The 20066-nt window shown below is 34.5% G+C and overlaps 1 protein-coding gene and 1 long non-coding RNA gene across 2 annotated transcripts; one reads left to right on the forward strand and one right to left on the reverse strand.

Annotated features, from left to right (window-relative positions):
* Positions 1-201: 201 nt before the first annotated feature.
* Positions 202-6636, forward strand: LOC139840292 (uncharacterized). The gene is made up of 4 exons (XR_011757335.1): positions 202-335; positions 4469-4653; positions 4826-4998; positions 5852-6636. It is a non-coding gene; the product is annotated as an uncharacterized lncRNA (long non-coding RNA).
* On the reverse strand, positions 1417-6233 carry LOC139840291 (uncharacterized). The gene is given in 8 exon segments (XM_071830554.1): positions 1417-1752; positions 1842-1958; positions 2608-3008; positions 3450-3702; positions 3781-3936; positions 4484-4699; positions 4837-4969; positions 5143-6233. Coding segments are annotated over 8 exon segments (2592 nt in total). The 5' UTR covers positions 6123-6233.
* Positions 6637-20066: the final 13430 nt, after the last annotated feature.

A 20066-nucleotide genomic window follows, 5' to 3' on the forward strand; every position in this document is an offset into this window, starting at 1 on the left:
TCACTAATAGCTTACATTATAACACTTTTTGAAAGTATATGACGTACACTAAATAAAAATATTGAAACAAAATAGTCTACGTTAAAACAAAAATAAAAATATAAACTATTTGGTAGACTCACACTAAAATATAAAATATGATCTTATAAAAAATGCAAATGATTAGTGTTATTTTGGATTAAGGTAGGAGGAAGAGATAAAAGAATATCCAACGAATTTATGCGAATCAGGCGGTTAGAATAACAACTTCAACTCTCCACTAATAATAAACACATAACAATTCGTTCATCAATCCCAGATTACATCAAAATCTTCAATTTCCTCTACAAAAAAAGGTCAGTTCTCTTTCTGGTAAACCATATTTTTTGTAGCTTAATCAATCATTCTCACCAATTTAACATATTCTGCAAATTTGTAACTGCTTTAGCCTTTAGGTCTTTAGCACCTGTTTGATTAGTGAAATATGTAATATGTTTTTGTGTTTGATTCTTGTGTAAACACTATGGTTCAGAGGTAATCTGCACACTGCAGTTATTAAAGTTAGATATTTTATGCCGGTGATTTTAGTGTTATCCAACAATTATTTTAGGCAGTTGCGATTTACGTGTAAGCAAGAGCTATTGAGTTATACTTATTAACGGGTTTGGAGAGTACGGAGTGCACGCACGTAAGAGTTGACTCGATAATGCGACGAAAAAGCGGGGTCAAGGGGGCAGCAACCTTGCAGGGTCGAAGGGGCAGTGCCCCTGGCTGGGGTCAAGGGGCAACGCCCCTAAACCTCAACTGAAAAGGCACTATACGTTATGACAAAAATGTGTATGTCGAGGAGTTTCCAGCCAAAAGTCACACCATTTCGTCACACCATTTCGTGTAACAGTTTTTCCCGCCATAATGAAGGGTTGTATCCTTCCATTATTAACTGCCAATATAGCTTAATTTACAGAATTCGGATTTGGCACTTCTACTTACATGCACAACTTACAGAATTCTCATTTCTCTCAATCTAATTTGTGATTTCATTGCCAAAACACAAATTGCACTCTTGTCTTATCCTGTAAATATTTCGTGAAACCAAAGCAATCATTTGATCGAAATACTTTATAGAAAAAGTGAATACACGATTCAAGGATCAATCCGGACAGTCAAATCATACTCTATTTCTAACATTTTACTCGTAAAATTCGACCTGCCTAAATATGTGGATCGTATTTGTTTGTTGAGCCATATTTACGGATGCATGTCAAGTAAAATGTTAAATTTCAATGATGATTTTTAGTTCTTTCAATCGTCGAAAAATCTGATTAGGTTTGCAATAAACTGTACACTTTTTTCCATCGATCGATAACTACCAGTATGACCAATCACAATGGTGGATACTGTTATACTCAACAGCCCAAATCAATGTACTCAAAGTATTTACATAATCTTGTATTCTCTCAAATTTTTTAAAAAAGTCTCTCCAACAATAGATCCATTTTTCACAAAAACTGCTGGATAACCAATAGGAGCATCGATCAAAGCTTCTGAACCTTGAATATCATACAAATCTCCGGTCCATATATGTTTCCAAACACACTTTTCCCCAACTGGAAAATAAGCCTTCACACTCTTTCTGTGTTTATCGAGAGTGGGGACAACTAGGAACTCGTCACCAACTAGAAACTGTTCGTATGTCAAGTTATGTACATGATCATCGTTAGGGTAATGTAGAAATAAGTGTCGACAAACTGGAAGACCTTTTTGACTAGCTTCCTGTGTTGTAAACATAAATGTTAGATCAGTTTATGTAAATATGTAATAACTGTATATGTGTAAGGAATATGATTGTAGTTGGTAGTTACCTTTACAAGTTGGATCCTGTAAAATTTCCATGCTTTGTACACTTTTGCAAAACGTGCAAAATGTGATAACGTTGCTTCGTTTGAGTAAAACTGGCTATTTACTGATGGCTTGTTTCCCTGCACAAGATTTAATGTAAACCAAGTTAAGTATTGTTCTGGACATTAAATTGATGACACGGCTACCTAAAAGACAGCATCTGGTCAAAACGAAGACTTTTGTGTGGGTCAGGTTGTGTTAGACCTAAAGCACGTTTTTCTAAAACTTATTTTTTATACTTATTATATATTTTTTTATTTATTTTAGAAAAACTGTGTGTGTCAAATTTGATTAAGGAAACTATATTAGGTCCATAATGAGGAGCCGAACCGATCAAGAACTGAACCGAGTTACTTCGGTCCAATCCTTGGTCCACATTTTTCCAGATTTGTCTTCGGTCCGGACCGGACCGAACCGAACCCGAAAATAACACAAAGAATAACCGAACTGGAAATATATGGTCCGGTCCTCTGTCCAACTTTCTGCTATAAATTGAGACTCGGGACAAACCGAACTGAACTAGTTTGGTCCGAATCTGTACCATGCACACCCCTAGTTTTATTATGAACTATAAATGCCATCCGGTGAACTTTCTAACTGTTTGACCCATTCGACTAGTTTCCTTTTAGCTACTTTTTTATTTTGACCCGTTAGACATAAAACACTAACCCAAATTGACCCATTTTTAAATGGGAGAAAACTACCCCCTCTAGATGCTATATAACTTACTTCATGTGTCCGAAATATTGTAGTGAAGGCATTTAACTCCATCCATCTTAAAAGTAACTCTTCATCCCTTTTATACTTCAAAAACGGTAAGTTTACTGCACAATAACCTCCAATATCGCTATGATTAAACGCATATCCACAAAGTCCACTACTTAGTAAGCCAACAACGGCACTTTTTATGCCATCGTTAGCCTGCCAACTCACCATTTGATCTCCCTCCCAAAACAGCATTGCCCATTTTGGACTGTTTCTGAAACCCGCTCTCATAAAGAAAACTAAAAATTCTGACGGGTCTTCTTTTTCCTTTCCTGTTAGTGTACTTTTCCATTCTTCTGTAAACTCCCGGTTTATTTGAGCCCATATTTCTGGCTATCTATTATGTGCAGAAATTGGGTCCTCACCTGAAAAGATTGCATGAAAAAAGATTTTAAAGTTGTCATGTAACGATAATTTAACATGTGGTTTACTTAAAAACAGACATTTATCAATGTACTTGGTCAGTATGATTCCAAAATTTTAGATTTTTCGTATTCACTTTGGATGACTTTCAACCCTCTTGACCCATTTGACCCGTTACCCTTTTAGCTATCATTTTTAGTTGACCCGTTAGCTATAAACTGTAACCAAGTCAGCCCAAACATAGGTAAATGTGTACAATATAGAAGAACAAATTTAAGGATGGCTAAAGCATTTAACCATCCTCTGATACATGTCATATCAACTGATTCACCGACTAACATTGACGAAAAAGTAAATTTTGTTGATGAAATTATATTTTTAATTATATTTTTTAACGCATTAGTGTATTTAATTTGGATAATTATAAAGAAAGTATATCAAACCTGAGTATATGCAAGCATCAACAGGAAGCCCTTCACCGAAATCAGCCATCCATCCCCGAACACCATCGTCTACCATTTCTCGTAAAATTTTCTTGAACCAATTTGCAGTATTCGGATGAGTCAAATCCAACATCCCAACATCAAAAGCAGTATTAGGAACCATGTATGCTTTTCCATTTTTGTCCTTCACTAAAATGTCCAACTTTTTCGCCTCTTCAAACAGGTTTCGCTTTGCGTCTGGCTTGCTTTCCACCTGCAATATCAAATGATCTCATCAAAAGATGACTTCTATTGTTCTTAGTTGTTATGTATGAAATCGAACGAGACTTACGGGAGCTAAACAAGGATTGCAGTATGTCATCACTTTAATGTGTCGAGCACTAAGATCGTTGATTAGTTGTTTCCATCCTTGATATCGTGTTTCGTCCACTTCCCAATTCCACCAAAGTTGTGACCCGATTACTGTCTTTCTCTCCCCTACCCAATCCTACACAGTGGCTATGTGTTAATAAGTGATAATCTAATCAAAATCGGATAATCCGTTTCTAGAAGATAGTGGGTATGTTTGGTAAAGAGCTTTTTGGAACTTATAAGAGCTTCTAGCTTTTATGAAAAAGCTCCTATCTAATAAAAATCTTCGTTTTGTTAAAAAAGCTTAAAGCTTTTAGACGAAGGGAAAAAGCTAGAAGCTCTTAGAACTAGCGTATGAGAAAAAGCTCATAGCTTTTTGTCAGTTTACTCTTTTTTTTTACAGCACCAGCTACTCTCTCAAACACCTATATATATATCTAAAAGCTACCAGCTACCAGCTAATTTTACCAAACATACCCCGTGTCTAGATGTGCTTTTGCTGCTTTATGACATACAATAGCTATTTTTACGGTGTTGACTGTTTGACAAATTGTGATTATTTGAGAAACTTTGATAAATAAGGTGTAGAAGTAACTCTCTACATGTTTGTTCTAAGTTATATTTTATGTGTTTTCTAAATGATTATCTAATCTTTATTTTAACTTCAGATATGTGAATACTACCTGCAACCAGAATGCTGATATTGGAACATCACGAGCCACAAGTTCTTCCCAAACATGGCGAACTTTATCTGTTCCCCCTTGCATACCAACAACGGCACCAGATATGATCCAATCAGGAAGTTCAGGTGGTCTGCCTATTGACTCGGTAAATTGTTCAATGAGTTCAGAAGGTGAGTTTCCATGTAATATCCTACCTTCAATACTATCTCCATGTATCTGTAACCATTATTTAATATAGTTATATCAACTGTTAGTGTTGAGGCGATGTCTATATCTAATGTTCGTTTGAAAACTGAAAACCAATTTATTGGACCTCAAAATCAAAATATATTTCCATTTCAGGTATGCATTACCTGTATCTGAACTCTATCATCATGTGTTAGATCAAAGACCGAATAATCGTAACCTTCAAGGTAAAGAGATTTCATCTTTGAAGTCAAATAAAATGGTGACGGTGCATACGTTGTACTCCAGTCACCTCCAGCCCTATACAATCACATAAAAATGTTTACCAGGTTATTCTCATATTTTATACACAAATGCATGCACATACATATATTAATAGCTACTTATGTTTGCAATAGTAAAGCTACAAACTTTATGAATGGATAGTTTTAAGTTTTTTAATTGATTAACAAATACTGAAAGTTTGATGTTACCTGTAGCTAACTAAATTAGCAGCAAAAGTGATTGGTTGATCTCCTCTCCCAATTCCTTGTTCTTGAACAAAGATAGGAACTTTTCTTCCTTTAAAGTCCATGTGCGAAAACTGTTCACCAAACCCAAAGAATCTTTCGTTCTTTTCACTTGAATACGTAAGACATATCCTGTTAAAACACTCATATCCACCATCTCTCATTGCTACATTTTCCTCTTCGTTACTTGGATCCATGACTACCCGTTTCCTTTTTGAAATTGACCCGAATAACCGAAGTCGAATCTTTCTAGTTCGACTCGATTTTTTAACCAATCCCTTGTAACTCCTTGGTGAAAGTTTTGGTGAAGAACCAAGATTTAGTTTTCCAAGTTTCACTTGAAACCTAATTTGATTACTACTCTTTTGTTCTAATAAAAATTTATACTTTACATAACTATGTACATCTTTCTCCAAAAGTTCCCATTTTTCTCCATTTGAGCCCTTTTTGTTCTTCCTCATGCTAAAAATCCTACCTTTTATTTCAAGAACAGGGAATTGTGATCCAATTTCATCATAGCCAGATACAAAGTCTTGATCTTTTTCTTGAAAATTAATATCATTTTGACTTTTAAACACTTTTATTTCATCAATTGTTTGATGATCACATACTAATCGAACATTTCGATCTTTTATAATGAATGATCCCCTGCTTTCTTCCACTTCTGTTTCAGCCATTGCAGTAGAGATGAATGATTGACCAGGGATTGTTGACCATATGGATCTTGTAGGTTGTGAGTTATGAGAAATTGAAACATGCCCACCATTTTCTGATCTCCATTTTAGCTCAAAATCATTTCCAAATGAAAAAATTTGATGTGATGAAAAGGTAGTTTGGGAATGTAAAAACAGAGTACCCTGTTTAAAGGGTATAGATTTTGGGTTTGAAGGAAAGGGATTGTTGAGATGTTTATTGTGTTTTTTGGTGATTTTTAGGGTTGACATTTTTTTAGTTTTGAAATTGGGTGGTGAATCTTGAAAAGTTTGATATTTAGAGCCGTCTGGCTATCTTTTGAACAGCCAAAATTAGGTTCAAGCATTCATACTTGTTGATTTAGAGGGAATATATATGGGTTTGGCCTCACTTGGTGACTATATGCGGATTTACTAAATTATCCCTATTTTGGGTTGTGTTGAAGATAGAAATGGAAAGTTGACTTTGGTGGTTATGGAAGATAAAGGAAGGATCTTGATTGGGCTATTTAAGCTTTGTATTAATGTGGTATTTATTTATTGGTTGCACTGGATGGAGTATGGGTGTAAAAACCCGGTTAAATTCTGACATCACTTATTTACATATACATACGCTATCAAATAGTGAGGGATCGACAATTTTTTTTTACGAGTACAAAATGTTAAAATTTTGATAAAATAAGTAAACAGTAATAAAACGTCGAACACTGAAAAAATTTTAGTCTTTGGTGGGGGCCGACACCAATTCACCTTTAATAGGGTTATCAGATATGTTTTAACGTGTTGTATTGCTTAACATTATGAAATGTGTATGGTGATTTACGAATGAATCATGAATTTCGATGTATAAAACTATAAATCATGAATTTCGAATGTAAAATTGGAAAATGATGTGTTTAGTAGCATCAAATTAAATATAAAAGTATGTCGTTGTTTAATAAATATTAGGTGACTCAACAATTCATTTCAATTTTCTTTTCTAAGGTCGTTGTTTAATATCGTATATGTAATGTAATATGTAACAAGTATTCTTTTTTAATAATATATAACTTGTTATTAAGTTGGGCGATGTTTTAATAGCAATGCATTTTTGTTAATATCTCGTTACTTCCCCGTCTCAATTTAATAGTTCCGAATTAACTTTTTCATAATTTAAACTGTAAATAATCTTTTTGTGTTATATAATATTTGATAAAAGTTATACCAAATAAAAACGAATATATAATTTAATTCATTCATATAAATTTCATCGTGTATTACATAACAAAAAAAAATTATTTAAAATCAAAGTTAAAAAAATAAAAATCAACTCATAACTATTAATTGAGAGGGATGGTTGGAGGAAGTATTATATTTGTATAACATTTTTAATATAATTAATTAACAATAAATATTGGTGGTATATACGGAGTAAATCACCAAGTTCGGAATACAAACATATTTTAGTTTACGTTTTCAAAATCTAAAAGAAGGAGAAAAAGTGGACCGTGCTTGAGAAAAGATGCACCTGGACAAAATCTTCGTTGTTAGTTAATATATCTTGGTGTACTTGGACGCTTGTCGGTTAAAAATTATAAAACAAAGCTGTCGTTGGATATTTATAAGTTTAGATCTTTTATTTCTACCAAATATAATAGTTTGAATTCATCAATTAGATGATGATTTTGAGTTTAAATTCAACAGTAACATGATATAGACATACGTATTTGAAGAGATTATTTCATACTTTAATTTATACTCCTTTAAAATTATAGTTAAATTTATATTTATTCATATTCACTAAAAGAACACTATCAATCACTTAAAATTAGCTAGATTATTTAACTATAATAGATGAATAACCCTTATGGTTGTCATTAACGCGTTTTAAGTAATTGTAGATAACAGCTACTTATTCATTTAATGGCGGCGATTATATGAATATACAACTGTTTAAAGCGTGTTACTTTTAAGAGTTGCTGTTAGCAAAATTCAAATAATTAAAAAGAGACAATTATACTTTGTTGAAAAGTTACAATTCAGTTATCTTATATGGTTCACAATTTATACAGATTGTCTAGAGTTACTATATGTACCTAAGTTCAACAATGTCTCAACACTTTAAATATACATAAAGAAAACATTTGTGGTAGTTTTTGCGTTTTAGAAACGCTGCACAACATGCTTTCTCATAACTAGGTATTCGCTTTAAACTCAGCTAATCATTATTTAAATCAAATTCATTTTTTCTGATTATCTACAATTTTCTAACACAATAATCAGATGATTTTCTTAAATTAAAATACAAAACTAATAGCAATAACTGATGTTTCATATCAATCAATCAATAATATTATAATTAAAATAATGAAAATGTTTAAATGAATGATAATTTGCGAAGGGAAAAAAATCGTTATCGGGATATTGTGCCAAAGTTGAACAAAAATTTCTTTGACCTTCCAAAACTACTTCCTAAAGAACGATTCATGCAAATTTGGAGCAATATATTTAAAATTTAGAAAGTATATAACCATGAATTGCAATGCATGTAGACGTAAGTTTGGACTCCGCGTATAGAAGGATGTACCTAGATGTTTTTACGATCCACATACAAATAGTTGTTTGTAACAACAAAATTCACCAATTAAGGAAAGTCACATCCACACCTTTTATCGATAAAAATACATTCCTTTCATGATGGAAAAGATGATAATGATATATATATTTATGTTAAAAGTGTGATTTATCAACGTTAGTTTTAAGTTATCTTATTCGTATGTATATATAATAATCTATGTGGTAATTATTAATTATTACTCCGTAGTATTTGGATAATGGAACGCGCGTTCCGGCGTTTGCATTTTAATATACACTAGTGAAATGACTCGTGGTATCACATGTTTATTTAAACAAAACAGTTCAATGATATATTTTAGGTATTAAGTAAATGTAAATGTTAAAGTCATTTTAATGACCCGTGGAACTACGGATGTCAACTAAGAAACTTGTCGTTGTTTTTACAAACATATTGATGTACTTAACTTGATCAGAATAAATGAACTATAACACCAATCGGATGCTAGTCCGTATATAACTCGAAAACAATATCCAATATTGTTTGTGACTTTGAAAATCGAAGTAAAATTTACTACATTAACTTTTTTATTTGTACAAAAACAAATACTCCGTATATCTTATCTTTATCAAATAAAAAAAAATATATACTAAAACTTGATCAAACATAACCTTAATATTTCGACCAAATATACTTCAACAGAAAGATCATGTTTTAAAAATATTATTTGTTTTTATGTTATTTTTTTTCTAATTTTTAATTAAGTAATTAATATATTAATATATAAAATAATAATGAAATCATTATTTAAATTATTAAATAATTAGTTACTATAAATACAATTTTTTAATAATAAAATAATTAAGATTAATGACATCATCTAAGTGACTTAGATTTTTTTCTTTTTATTTTTTATTTTTTCTTAATAAAAGAATTAGCCTAATAATGACATCATCATCATAGGATTTTAATAGAAACTATAGATTGCTTAGTATTTGTTTGTAGTATTAGACGATATTCACGTAAAAAATGTCTACATGTATTTACAACATATTACATACGTAAACACTGGCGGAAACATAGTAAATGTTTTTCACCGGGAGCAAAAAAAATTAAAAAGCATAACAACTTTTTTTGGAAAAAATATGGAGGCTATTGGGCAAACTATGAAGATTTTTTAGCAAAAAATGAAGACTTTTAGACAACAAAAAAAATCATTATGACAAAATAAAAAAATTCAAAATTTTTGCACTAAAAATTTCAAATCCATTGGAGGAAGGTTCCATCCCCTGCCCCTTCCTAGTTTCGTCACTGTACGTACCTAATGTTGTACATTTGAAAATTTTAAAAACACGATATTTATAAAAAAAAACACAATATTTCTGAAAGTAAAGTTCTTTTTGATTGATTTCTTCTTTTCTTTATTTCTATCAAAATCAAATACGGATAACATAATGTATTATAATTTTTTCATTAAATTTTCGAAAGGAAAACAAATATATCTAATTTCTCGCACTTTGCGGTTGAATATTTCAACATCCATTATTAAACTAATATTGATGGAGAAATGAAAAAAGATGTGAACAAAATGTGAAAAAAAATGTGGCAGGATAAATTGAAGTGTTTTACTTATAAACCAATGAACTTATCACTTACTCTAGTCATTTATATGGTATAATTATTTTAGTTTGTTTATTATTATTATTATTATTATTATTATTTTATATATATATATATATATATATATATATATATATTAAAATCTATCAAAAATGTTTCCTTTAAAAAAACCGTTTTGAATATAATTAGTTGCGTTTGTTCATAAAATTATTTCGAATTGAACGATGATGACAAAGAAACCTAACTTGCAGCAAAAAAAAAAAAAAAAAAAAAAAAAAAAAAAAAAGAAAAATCTTCAAAAAGTATGGTGATTTTTATTTATTACTCCGTAATTATTATAAAAAATTAAAAGGTTGCATTCGAATGCCTCAAGTTATCATTCTTACTCCCAAACATTTACATTTTACCCTAATTAATTACAACTTTCACCCTAAATGCTGCATATTTTGTCAAAATTCCCTTTGATCAAAACGCAGCCACTACTATATGAAATGGCCAAAAAACTTGTAACCTTTAAGGATTATATATTTGTCAAAGATATATTCATTTTTTTGTTTTGGAACCGTTGTTTCAATATTTAGGAGATGATGGGCTTTCGTTCCTTGATATTAGTAGTTTTAGGGTAAGTTTTATTTGACCTCTTGTAACACTCCATCTGTAGCGACCCCGACAAATCGTCAAGTGACGGCGTCGGCTACGTGGGTCCCATTACCTGATTATAAGTCTTTAAGATAACGTTTGACCAAAATATGTCGCCTTCATTTCAAAATAAAGATTGTTTCAAAGTTTACAAGAATTGTTCAACCAAAAGTTAAGTTACAACGTTATAAGTACGATTGAAATCTAGGCGACACAGTTTAAAGTAAAGTCAAAAGACGCTCCATGAAAAGCATGTATACTCGACATCCAATGCAAGTATCAAATAATGAGCGGAAGCATGTATCACATATCGTGCAAGACCTGAGAAAAATATGTAGAAAACTGTCAACGAAAAACGTTGGTGAGATCATAAATGTATTTGTAAAAGTATATTTTGAATCACAAGGTTTAGTATCAAGGCGTATACATCTCTAAAGATGTGTTTGTAAACCACAAGATTTAGTATAAAGTGAATATCAAGCGTATACATCCCAAAAGATGTTGTCTGTATCACGAGCACCCAATTACCAAAACTTAACTGAATCTTCCCTCTGAATTTTGAATATAGTGTTAGAACATACACTATGCACGTTGAAATTATATTTCATCCACTAACGGTAGCGAACCGTCTGAATGAGGGTTCGTTAAACCCGTATGGCCACACAACATAATCACTCGCTTACACTTACACCCTGCAAGTGGAACTAATGATAATTGGATTGAGGACTTTTGTTCTAACTCGTCTGTATCTTTGTATTCGTATTTGTGTTCAAAGTATAAAAGTATGAAAAGTATATATACATGTGAAATGTATATAAATATGTAATGTATATGTTTCTCAGCCCACGATTTAAAAGAATAAAAGTTGTTGAAAAGGTGGGACTATGATCTCACCTCGAGTGCACGAGTATAAATGTACTTCACAAAGTATACGTGTGCATGAAAGTTGCTTAGCCTTAACCTAAACAAGTAAGTTATATCAATTAACCGGTTACGACACAAGGTCGGGTGAAATGTGTTCAATTAGTCCTATGGCTCGTTACGACTCGATTAAATATAGCATGTGAATCACGTTGCCAAGTTTCATGCGAGAATCAAGTATAAAAGCATGTTAGAAAGGTTGTATAAGTATTTGGTTAAGTTTGATTAAAAGTCAACTTGGTCGGGTCAAAGTCAACAGAAAAGTCAACGGGGTCGGGTTGGGTATCCGACAATTTTTCTAAGTTATATAATCATATATGAGCATGTTGGCCAAGTTTCATGTTAATCGGAGGTCCGTAGCATAGCAAACATTTTTATGTCAAATGACCAAAGTAACAGCCAGTTTTAGTGCATCAGGACGGCGTCCCAATTTCCAGGACGGCGTCCTGATATGAAGAGTGGGACGGCGTCCCAATTGCCAGGACGGCGTCCTGATATAAAGGGTGGGACGGCGTCTAGGAGGTTGGGACGGCGTCCCAAAAGGCTTACAGACCCTGTTTGCAGAAAACACAAGGCACGAGCCAAACTTCAATCAATCCTAGTTTATGATCCGCAAACAATCAAGACATGTATTTTATATCACCGGAAAGCTCTTTCGACAAGGAATACAACTAGATACATTTCCTAAATCAAATTTATCATTTTAGACAACAAAAATCTCGTCGAAAGTTCGTTAAACGTTCCAAAACAAGGTTTCAAGTTCATCAATTGCAATTCAAGTTTCGGGAATCCAATTTATACATATGATATGCCGTTTTGAAGGTAATGAAACATGTAATACAACTAAACACTTACTAACAACATTTCATGGCATTCAAATCATCAAAAGTTCATTTAAAGTCTATCAAACTCTAACGAAAATTCACAAAAATCAATAGTCATGAGTTTGATGTTTCCTTAATCAACCTATACATCAAAACGAAGCTAAAGATACTAGTAACACAATTAAAACATGCACTTTAACAATCTAACAACATTAACTCATTCAAAATCAAGAATTTAGCACACCCATTTCAAATGTTCAAACTAGTTACTCCAAACCACAAATCGAGCAAACAAAACATATATTCATGTTACACACGAGCCATAGACACTAACTAACACAATTTCAAGTATATAAAACGAATTTAGAGAAATTTAGTGTTTTTAGAAATGTTACCCAAAATGGATGAAATTTGTACCAAATCGAAGAGGATGATGAGAGGATCACGAATATGTAATTTGTTTTGAAGTTTGCTTCCCGATCCGAATTTAGATGATGATTCTATGAAGTTGGGGTTTGTGTGTGTTCTTGCTAGAGAGAAAGAGAGAGAGGGAGATGATGGAAATGGTGGAGAAATGGGTTGACTAGTTGACCTAGTCAACTAGTTTGCCCATTTGGCAACTCCGGTCCCTCGAGTTTCAAAGCGGGTGCGGGATTTAACCGATCGAATATTTTTAAAACGCTCGAGTAAACGGGTGATGTCAAAATTAAATAGCGAAAATATAATGAACGTTACTCACGGAAACTATTAATTTAAATACGAAAGATTATGTTTTAAAAAAAAAAGACGGTGTTAAAATTAAATTTAACGGAAAAAAAAACGCGGGATGTTACATTATCCACAACTCAAAAGAAATTTCGTCCCGAAATTTAGTTGGAAGTAGTAGTCGATATCTCTTACTCGAGACTTTACGTTGTCAATGTTATGAATAAGTGAAGGCACGTCCTTGAGTGTTCTCATGAATTTGGATAGTTAGGGTATTTCGTTGTATTAAGGTTTGGTTTTTACGATCCCCGGTTTCAACTGGTTTTTCCTATGAAGAGTAGTTTGTCATCGATAGTTGATGTACCTAGCAGGATTGCACGTTCCTGTTCCGCAGGACACGTTTCTATGTTTGTTACACGAAATGTAGGGTAAACGGAAACTTAATTGAGTCGGAAGTTCTAAACGGTAGGAAGCGGTTCCAATACGCCCCAAGGTTTCAAAAGGTTCAATATTGCGAATATAGCCTTTCTCGATTTCCCAAAATGGATTACACCTTTCCAAGGTGCGGTTTCTCAATATTACGCGGTTACACACTGAGATTTGTGAGGTTTTCATCTAAGTTTGGTATAACTCTTTTGGCGACTACGGATCGTCTCGAGCCCTCCTCGGATTTGAATGATTTCAATTGTTGTTTCTTGATGGAGTTCAGATTTCGGTGGTTGATGCTTTGGTTAAATGAACAGGGGTATGACATTAGCGGTCATATAGGGTTTCGGAAAGTGCGGGTGAGCACACGAGTGGTAACTACTGTTGTGCGAGTGATCTACTAAAGGTGACAATACGAGCTTGTGACATGTCTCTCCAAGACGTAAATCGTTCGTTTTCTCGGTTCATCGGTTGTGGGAGATACGCGGTACTCACGTCTAAGCGGGTTCCCAAGGTTCCTTGTAAAATTAGAAGTGAAACGAGTATTTCAATACGGAATAATTGACAAAGATACACCGTGTTGGAATAGAATCTCTTAAGATACGTTTGAACAAGTTAGTTAGTGTTCGAAAAATGTTCGTTAGGACTATTCACCCTCGTGGCGAATACTTATGAAATATGAGGAGTTTCTCTATCCATGGAGAAATGTTACAAGGAGTTTCTTTAAACGAAAATGCGAGCGATAAAGATAGGAGTGAAATGAGGACTTAGAATCGGATGAGCTTACATCTCGAGGTTGCCATAACGTGCCTCTAGTTGTCAAAAGTTGAAGTCTGAAAGAGAAACGAGGTAGTACACGTAGTTGTATAGTTCGGGGTTGAATAATAGTTGGCCGATTATCAGAAACACAAGGACGTTAAGTCAAAGAAGAGTGAAGTATCATTGGATTGTGTGTTATCTTAAATTCCAGTAATATCAGACGGTAATGGTGAAATATCAGAGGTATGTAGTGTGGTACGTGATGACGAGAAAATTGATCGGATCCACAATTTAGTATTCGACTTCTTCGTGTAAAATAACGAATTTAACTAGAAATGTTGGTGTGAAGAATCACGCTCAAGGCTCGAACACGGAGAGGTTTAAAGTTTTCCTTAGTGAGTTAACGAGTTTAAAAGTCATGTAACACGAGAAAAGTCAGAAATGAATCTTCGGTAATAACAGACGAGATCTAAGATTTTACGAATACAAGTCTGAGTGGGGAGAGTTTCCTGATTACATGTGGCTTGATTTCGAGATTGATTGTAATGCCTTGACCATTAACATTATGGTCTAGAAAATTGGACTTCGTTCAACAGAAATTCTCACTCGGAGAATTTGGTATAAAGTTGCTCTTTTCTCAAAAGTTCGAGCGTAAGATGGTGATGTTGTTCGTTTTCCTTCTTTACTTAAATAAGTTAAGACGTCATCTATAAATATGATAACAGATTTGTCTAGATAAGTTGCATACGTGATTTAGGAGGTTCATGAATACGGACGAAGTCCTAAATAAGTCAAACGGTACTAAGAGAGATTTACAACTAACGTTGCGAGTTCGGAAATGGCTTAGGAGACATCGTCTCACTTAACCCCCCAATTGATGATAACCGGAACGGAGGTCGTTATGGAATACACACGGGATTCATGCAAGAAATCATGAGGTCATGGATGCGAGGGAGAGGGTATCGGTTTCCAACGGAAAATTACTCAGTTCACAATAATCTATACAAGATGATGGGGAAACATTTTTTTTTTTTTTTTTTTTTTTTTTTTTTTTTTACGAATAGGTTTCGAGCTCCCTAGTTCTATAGGTGTCAAGTCAAAAGTCTTAACGTATATCCTCCAATAAAATTTATAGGCACACAATATTTTTCCGTTGGTCACTTAAATTGCCTAAGTAGTGTCTAGGGGAAAAAGTGGAATGTAAAGAGCACGAGTCAAAGACTTGGTTAATAAACATCTAGTGGTAATCGAATCGAATAAGTATGAAATATACGGTTTGTTGTGAAGAAACGTACCCGTGACTAGTCCATCGTCGTCTCGGGCATCCTAGGTGTCGATGTTGAAAGTTCAACGGCGTGCGTTGGGGTTGATTTTCTTATTTGGGCACGCACTCCTAAAATGTCCCGGTTGGCCACATTCAAAACAAACACCCGTCTTGGGTGCATTGGGCTCCTTTTGAGCGACGGGAGTGGTATTCCTACAATCGTGGGCTACATGGCCACTTCTTTGACACTTCAAGCAAAATGGTTTGCCACATTCGCCTAAATGATGTTTGTAGCACTCGTTACAATACGGTAGGTGTCCGGTATAACCCCTCTTGCCGTCGGAGGTGTAAGGCTTCTTAGCAAAGTTGTTGTTGCTTGATTGAGAGGGTTCCCACTTCCTTTTGTTGCCGCCCGATTTATCCTCGGCCTTAGGTGCCGGAACTACGATTTCGTCAACCGTTTCAATTAGTTGGCGAGCCATGTTCATAGCGGCTTGATGAGTAGTGGGTTTGGATGAAATCACCCCTTGTTTGATGCTTTTTGGAAGACCGAGCATGTAGAGTTCAATCCTTTGAGATTCGGGGTTAACAAGATTAGGACACATCAAGGATAGTTCGGCGAAACGTTGATTATAAGCTTTAAGATCGTTTCCGACCGCTTTCAAAGCTCTTAGTTCTCCCTCAAGCTTTCGGGTTTCTTCGCGCGGAAAATATTCAACAATCATCTTTTCCTTTAGATCGGCCCAAGAGAGGGCATGAGCTTCATCGGTACCCACCGATTGAACATAGGTGTTCCACCATGTTAGAGCAATTCCGGAGAAAGTGTGAGTGGAGTATTTGACCTTGTCTTGGTCCCGACAACCGCTTATGCTAAAGACGGCTTCCGTTTGCTCAAACCATCGGGTGAGCACGACCGGTCCCCCGGTTCCATCAAAAGTGTGAGGTTTGCACCCCATGAAAGCTTTATAGGAGCACCCCTCGTTTGAGTTTCCGGCTCCATTGTTGTTGTTGTTGTGGTTGTTATTATTATTGTTGTTGGATGAGTGACCGGCCATGGCCGCATCTACGGCGGTAGCTATCATCCGTTCGAGAGCTTGTTCGGGAGTTTCATTGCGGCGTACGCGACGAGGAGCCATTGTTCCTTCAAGACACAAGAATATCGTTGGTTAGTATTTTCAACAATACTAACCGGAGTATGGATTAAGGATAGAGAGAAAATTTTCCTTGACTCGCCCTAAATTCTTTATGTCATAATGTCGGAACGTCCATGTGAATCACCGTAATATAATCCCGGAAATTATATTACCCTGATTCTCATGTGCATTTAACATTACTTCATAAAGTCAAGGTGGCGCATCAACAAAATTTATCAACGTAAGATCAAGATCGAATACGAGTTAGATATGATAGAAGAGTTCGAGTATAAATGCACAAATAGTCAAGTAATTCCTACTTCGGTCTATATGCCGGTTGTAGTCTAGATTCACCTATGTACCCTATGACTCGGGGTGGACACAAATGAACTCTAAATCCCTACAACCAAGGCTCTGATACCAACTGTAGCGACCCCGACAAATCGTCAAGTGACGGCGTCGGCTACGTGGGTCCCATTACCTGATTATAAGTCTTTAAGATAACGTTTGACCAAAATATGTCGCCTTCATTTCAAAATAAAGATTGTTTCAAAGTTTACAAGAATTGTTCAACCAAAAGTTAAGTTACAACGTTATAAGTACGATTGAAATCTAGGCGACACAGTTTAAAGTAAAGTCAAAAGACGCTCCATGAAAAGCATGTATACTCGACATCCAATGCAAGTATCAAATAATGAGCGGAAGCATGTATCACATATCGTGCAAGACTTGAGAAAAATATGTAGAAAACTGTCAACGAAAAACGTTGGTGAGATCATAAATGTATTTGTAAAAGTATATTTTGAATCACAAGGTTTAGTATCAAGGCGTATACATCTCTAAAGATGTGTTTGTAAACCACAAGATTTAGTATAAAGTGAATATCAAGCGTATACATCCCAAAAGATGTTGTCTGTATCACGAGCACCCAATTACCAAAACTTAACTGAATCTTCCCTCTGAATTTTGAATATAGTGTTAGAACATACACTATGCACGTTGAAATTATATTTCATCCACTAACGGTAGCGAACCGTCTGAATGAGGGTTCGTTAAACCCGTATGGCCACACAACATAATCACTCGCTTACACTTACACCCTGCAAGTGGAACTAATGATAATTGGATTGAGGACTTTTGTTCTAACTCGTCTGTATCTTTGTATTCGTATTTGTGTTCAAAGTATAAAAGTATGAAAAGTATATATACATGTGAAATGTATATAAATATGTAATGTATATGTTTCTCAGCCCACGATTTAAAAGAATAAAAGTTGTTGAAAAGGTGGGACTATGATCTCACCTCGAGTGCACGAGTATAAATGTACTTCACAAAGTATACGTGTGCATGAAAGTTGCTTAGCCTTAACCTAAACAAGTAAGTTATATCAATTAACCGGTTACGACACAAGGTCGGGTGAAATGTGTTCAATTAGTCCTATGGCTCGTTACGACTCGATTAAATATAGCATGTGAATCACGTTGCCAAGTTTCATGCGAGAATCAAGTATAAAAGCATGTTAGAAAGGTTGTATAAGTATTTGGTTAAGTTTGATTAAAAGTCAACTTGGTCGGGTCAAAGTCAACAGAAAAGTCAACGGGGTCGGGTTGGGTATCCGACAATTTTTCTAAGTTATATAATCATATATGAGCATGTTGGCCAAGTTTCATGTTAATCGGAGGTCCGTAGCATAGCAAACATTTTTATGTCAAATGACCAAAGTAACAGCCAGTTTTAGTGCATCAGGACGGCGTCCCAATTTCCAGGACGGCGTCCTGATATGAAGAGTGGGACGGCGTCCCAATTGCCAGGACGGCGTCCTGATATAAAGGGTGGGACGGCGTCTAGGAGGTTGGGACGGCGTCCCAAAAGGCTTACAGACCCTGTTTGCAGAAAACACAAGGCACGAGCCAAACTTCAATCAATCCTAGTTTATGATCCGCAAACAATCAAGACATGTATTTTATATCACCGGAAAGCTCTTTCGACAAGGAATACAACTAGATACATTTCCTAAATCAAATTTATCATTTTAGACAACAAAAATCTCGTCGAAAGTTCGTTAAACGTTCCAAAACAAGGTTTCAAGTTCATCAATTGCAATTCAAGTTTCGGGAATCCAATTTATACATATGATATGCCGTTTTGAAGGTAATGAAACATGTAATACAACTAAACACTTACTAACAACATTTCATGGCATTCAAATCATCAAAAGTTCATTTAAAGTCTATCAAACTCTAACGAAAATTCACAAAAATCAATAGTCATGAGTTTGATGTTTCCTTAATCAACCTATACATCAAAACGAAGCTAAAGATACTAGTAACACAATTAAAACATGCACTTTAACAATCTAACAACATTAACTCATTCAAAATCAAGAATTTAGCACACCCATTTCAAATGTTCAAACTAGTTACTCCAAACCACAAATCGAGCAAACAAAACATATATTCATGTTACACACGAGCCATAGACACTAACTAACACAATTTCAAGTATATAAAACGAATTTAGAGAAATTTAGTGTTTTTAGAAATGTTACCCAAAATGGATGAAATTTGTACCAAATCGAAGAGGATGATGAGAGGATCACGAATATGTAATTTGTTTTGAAGTTTGCTTCCCGATCCGAATTTAGATGATGATTCTATGAAGTTGGGGTTTGTGTGTGTTCTTGCTAGAGAGAAAGAGAGAGAGGGAGATGATGGAAATGGTGGAGAAATGGGTTGACTAGTTGACCTAGTCAACTAGTTTGCCCATTTGGCAACTCCGGTCCCTCGAGTTTCAAAGCGGGTGCGGGATTTAACCGATCGAATATTTTTAAAACGCTCGAGTAAACGGGTGATGTCAAAATTAAATAGCGGAAATATAATGAACGTTACTCACGGAAACTATTAATTTAAATACGAAAGATTATGTTTTAAAAAAAAAAGACGGTGTTAAAATTAAATTTAACGGAAAAAAAAACGCGGGATGTTACACCATCGACGGATATAGGAAAGATAAATTTCTTAATCCTCCATGTGACATTTAGGTTTTTAAATATGGCTATTTGACATTCATTAATCTAAAAGATTAAATTTTTGTATCAAATATGATAGGTAATATTGTAAAATCTAATTGAAAATTTAGTGAAAAAAATAAATGAATAACAAAAATATATTTAATTCGTGAATGGTTGTTTTTTGTGTCAAGCTTCCGTCAAAAAAAGACTAACGGCGCCCTCAGTCTTTTTCACGCCGAGTTAATAGCCGTCAAGGTTCGTCAAGCTCGCCACCTCATCTAACGCCTCTCATCAGACGCGCAGTTATAATCAGCCATAGTGGCTAACCGGCAAAGTCATAA

This window comes from Rutidosis leptorrhynchoides, chromosome 4 (genome assembly GCF_046630445.1).
Source record: "Rutidosis leptorrhynchoides isolate AG116_Rl617_1_P2 chromosome 4, CSIRO_AGI_Rlap_v1, whole genome shotgun sequence".
Classification (NCBI taxonomy): domain Eukaryota; kingdom Viridiplantae; phylum Streptophyta; class Magnoliopsida; order Asterales; family Asteraceae; genus Rutidosis; species Rutidosis leptorrhynchoides.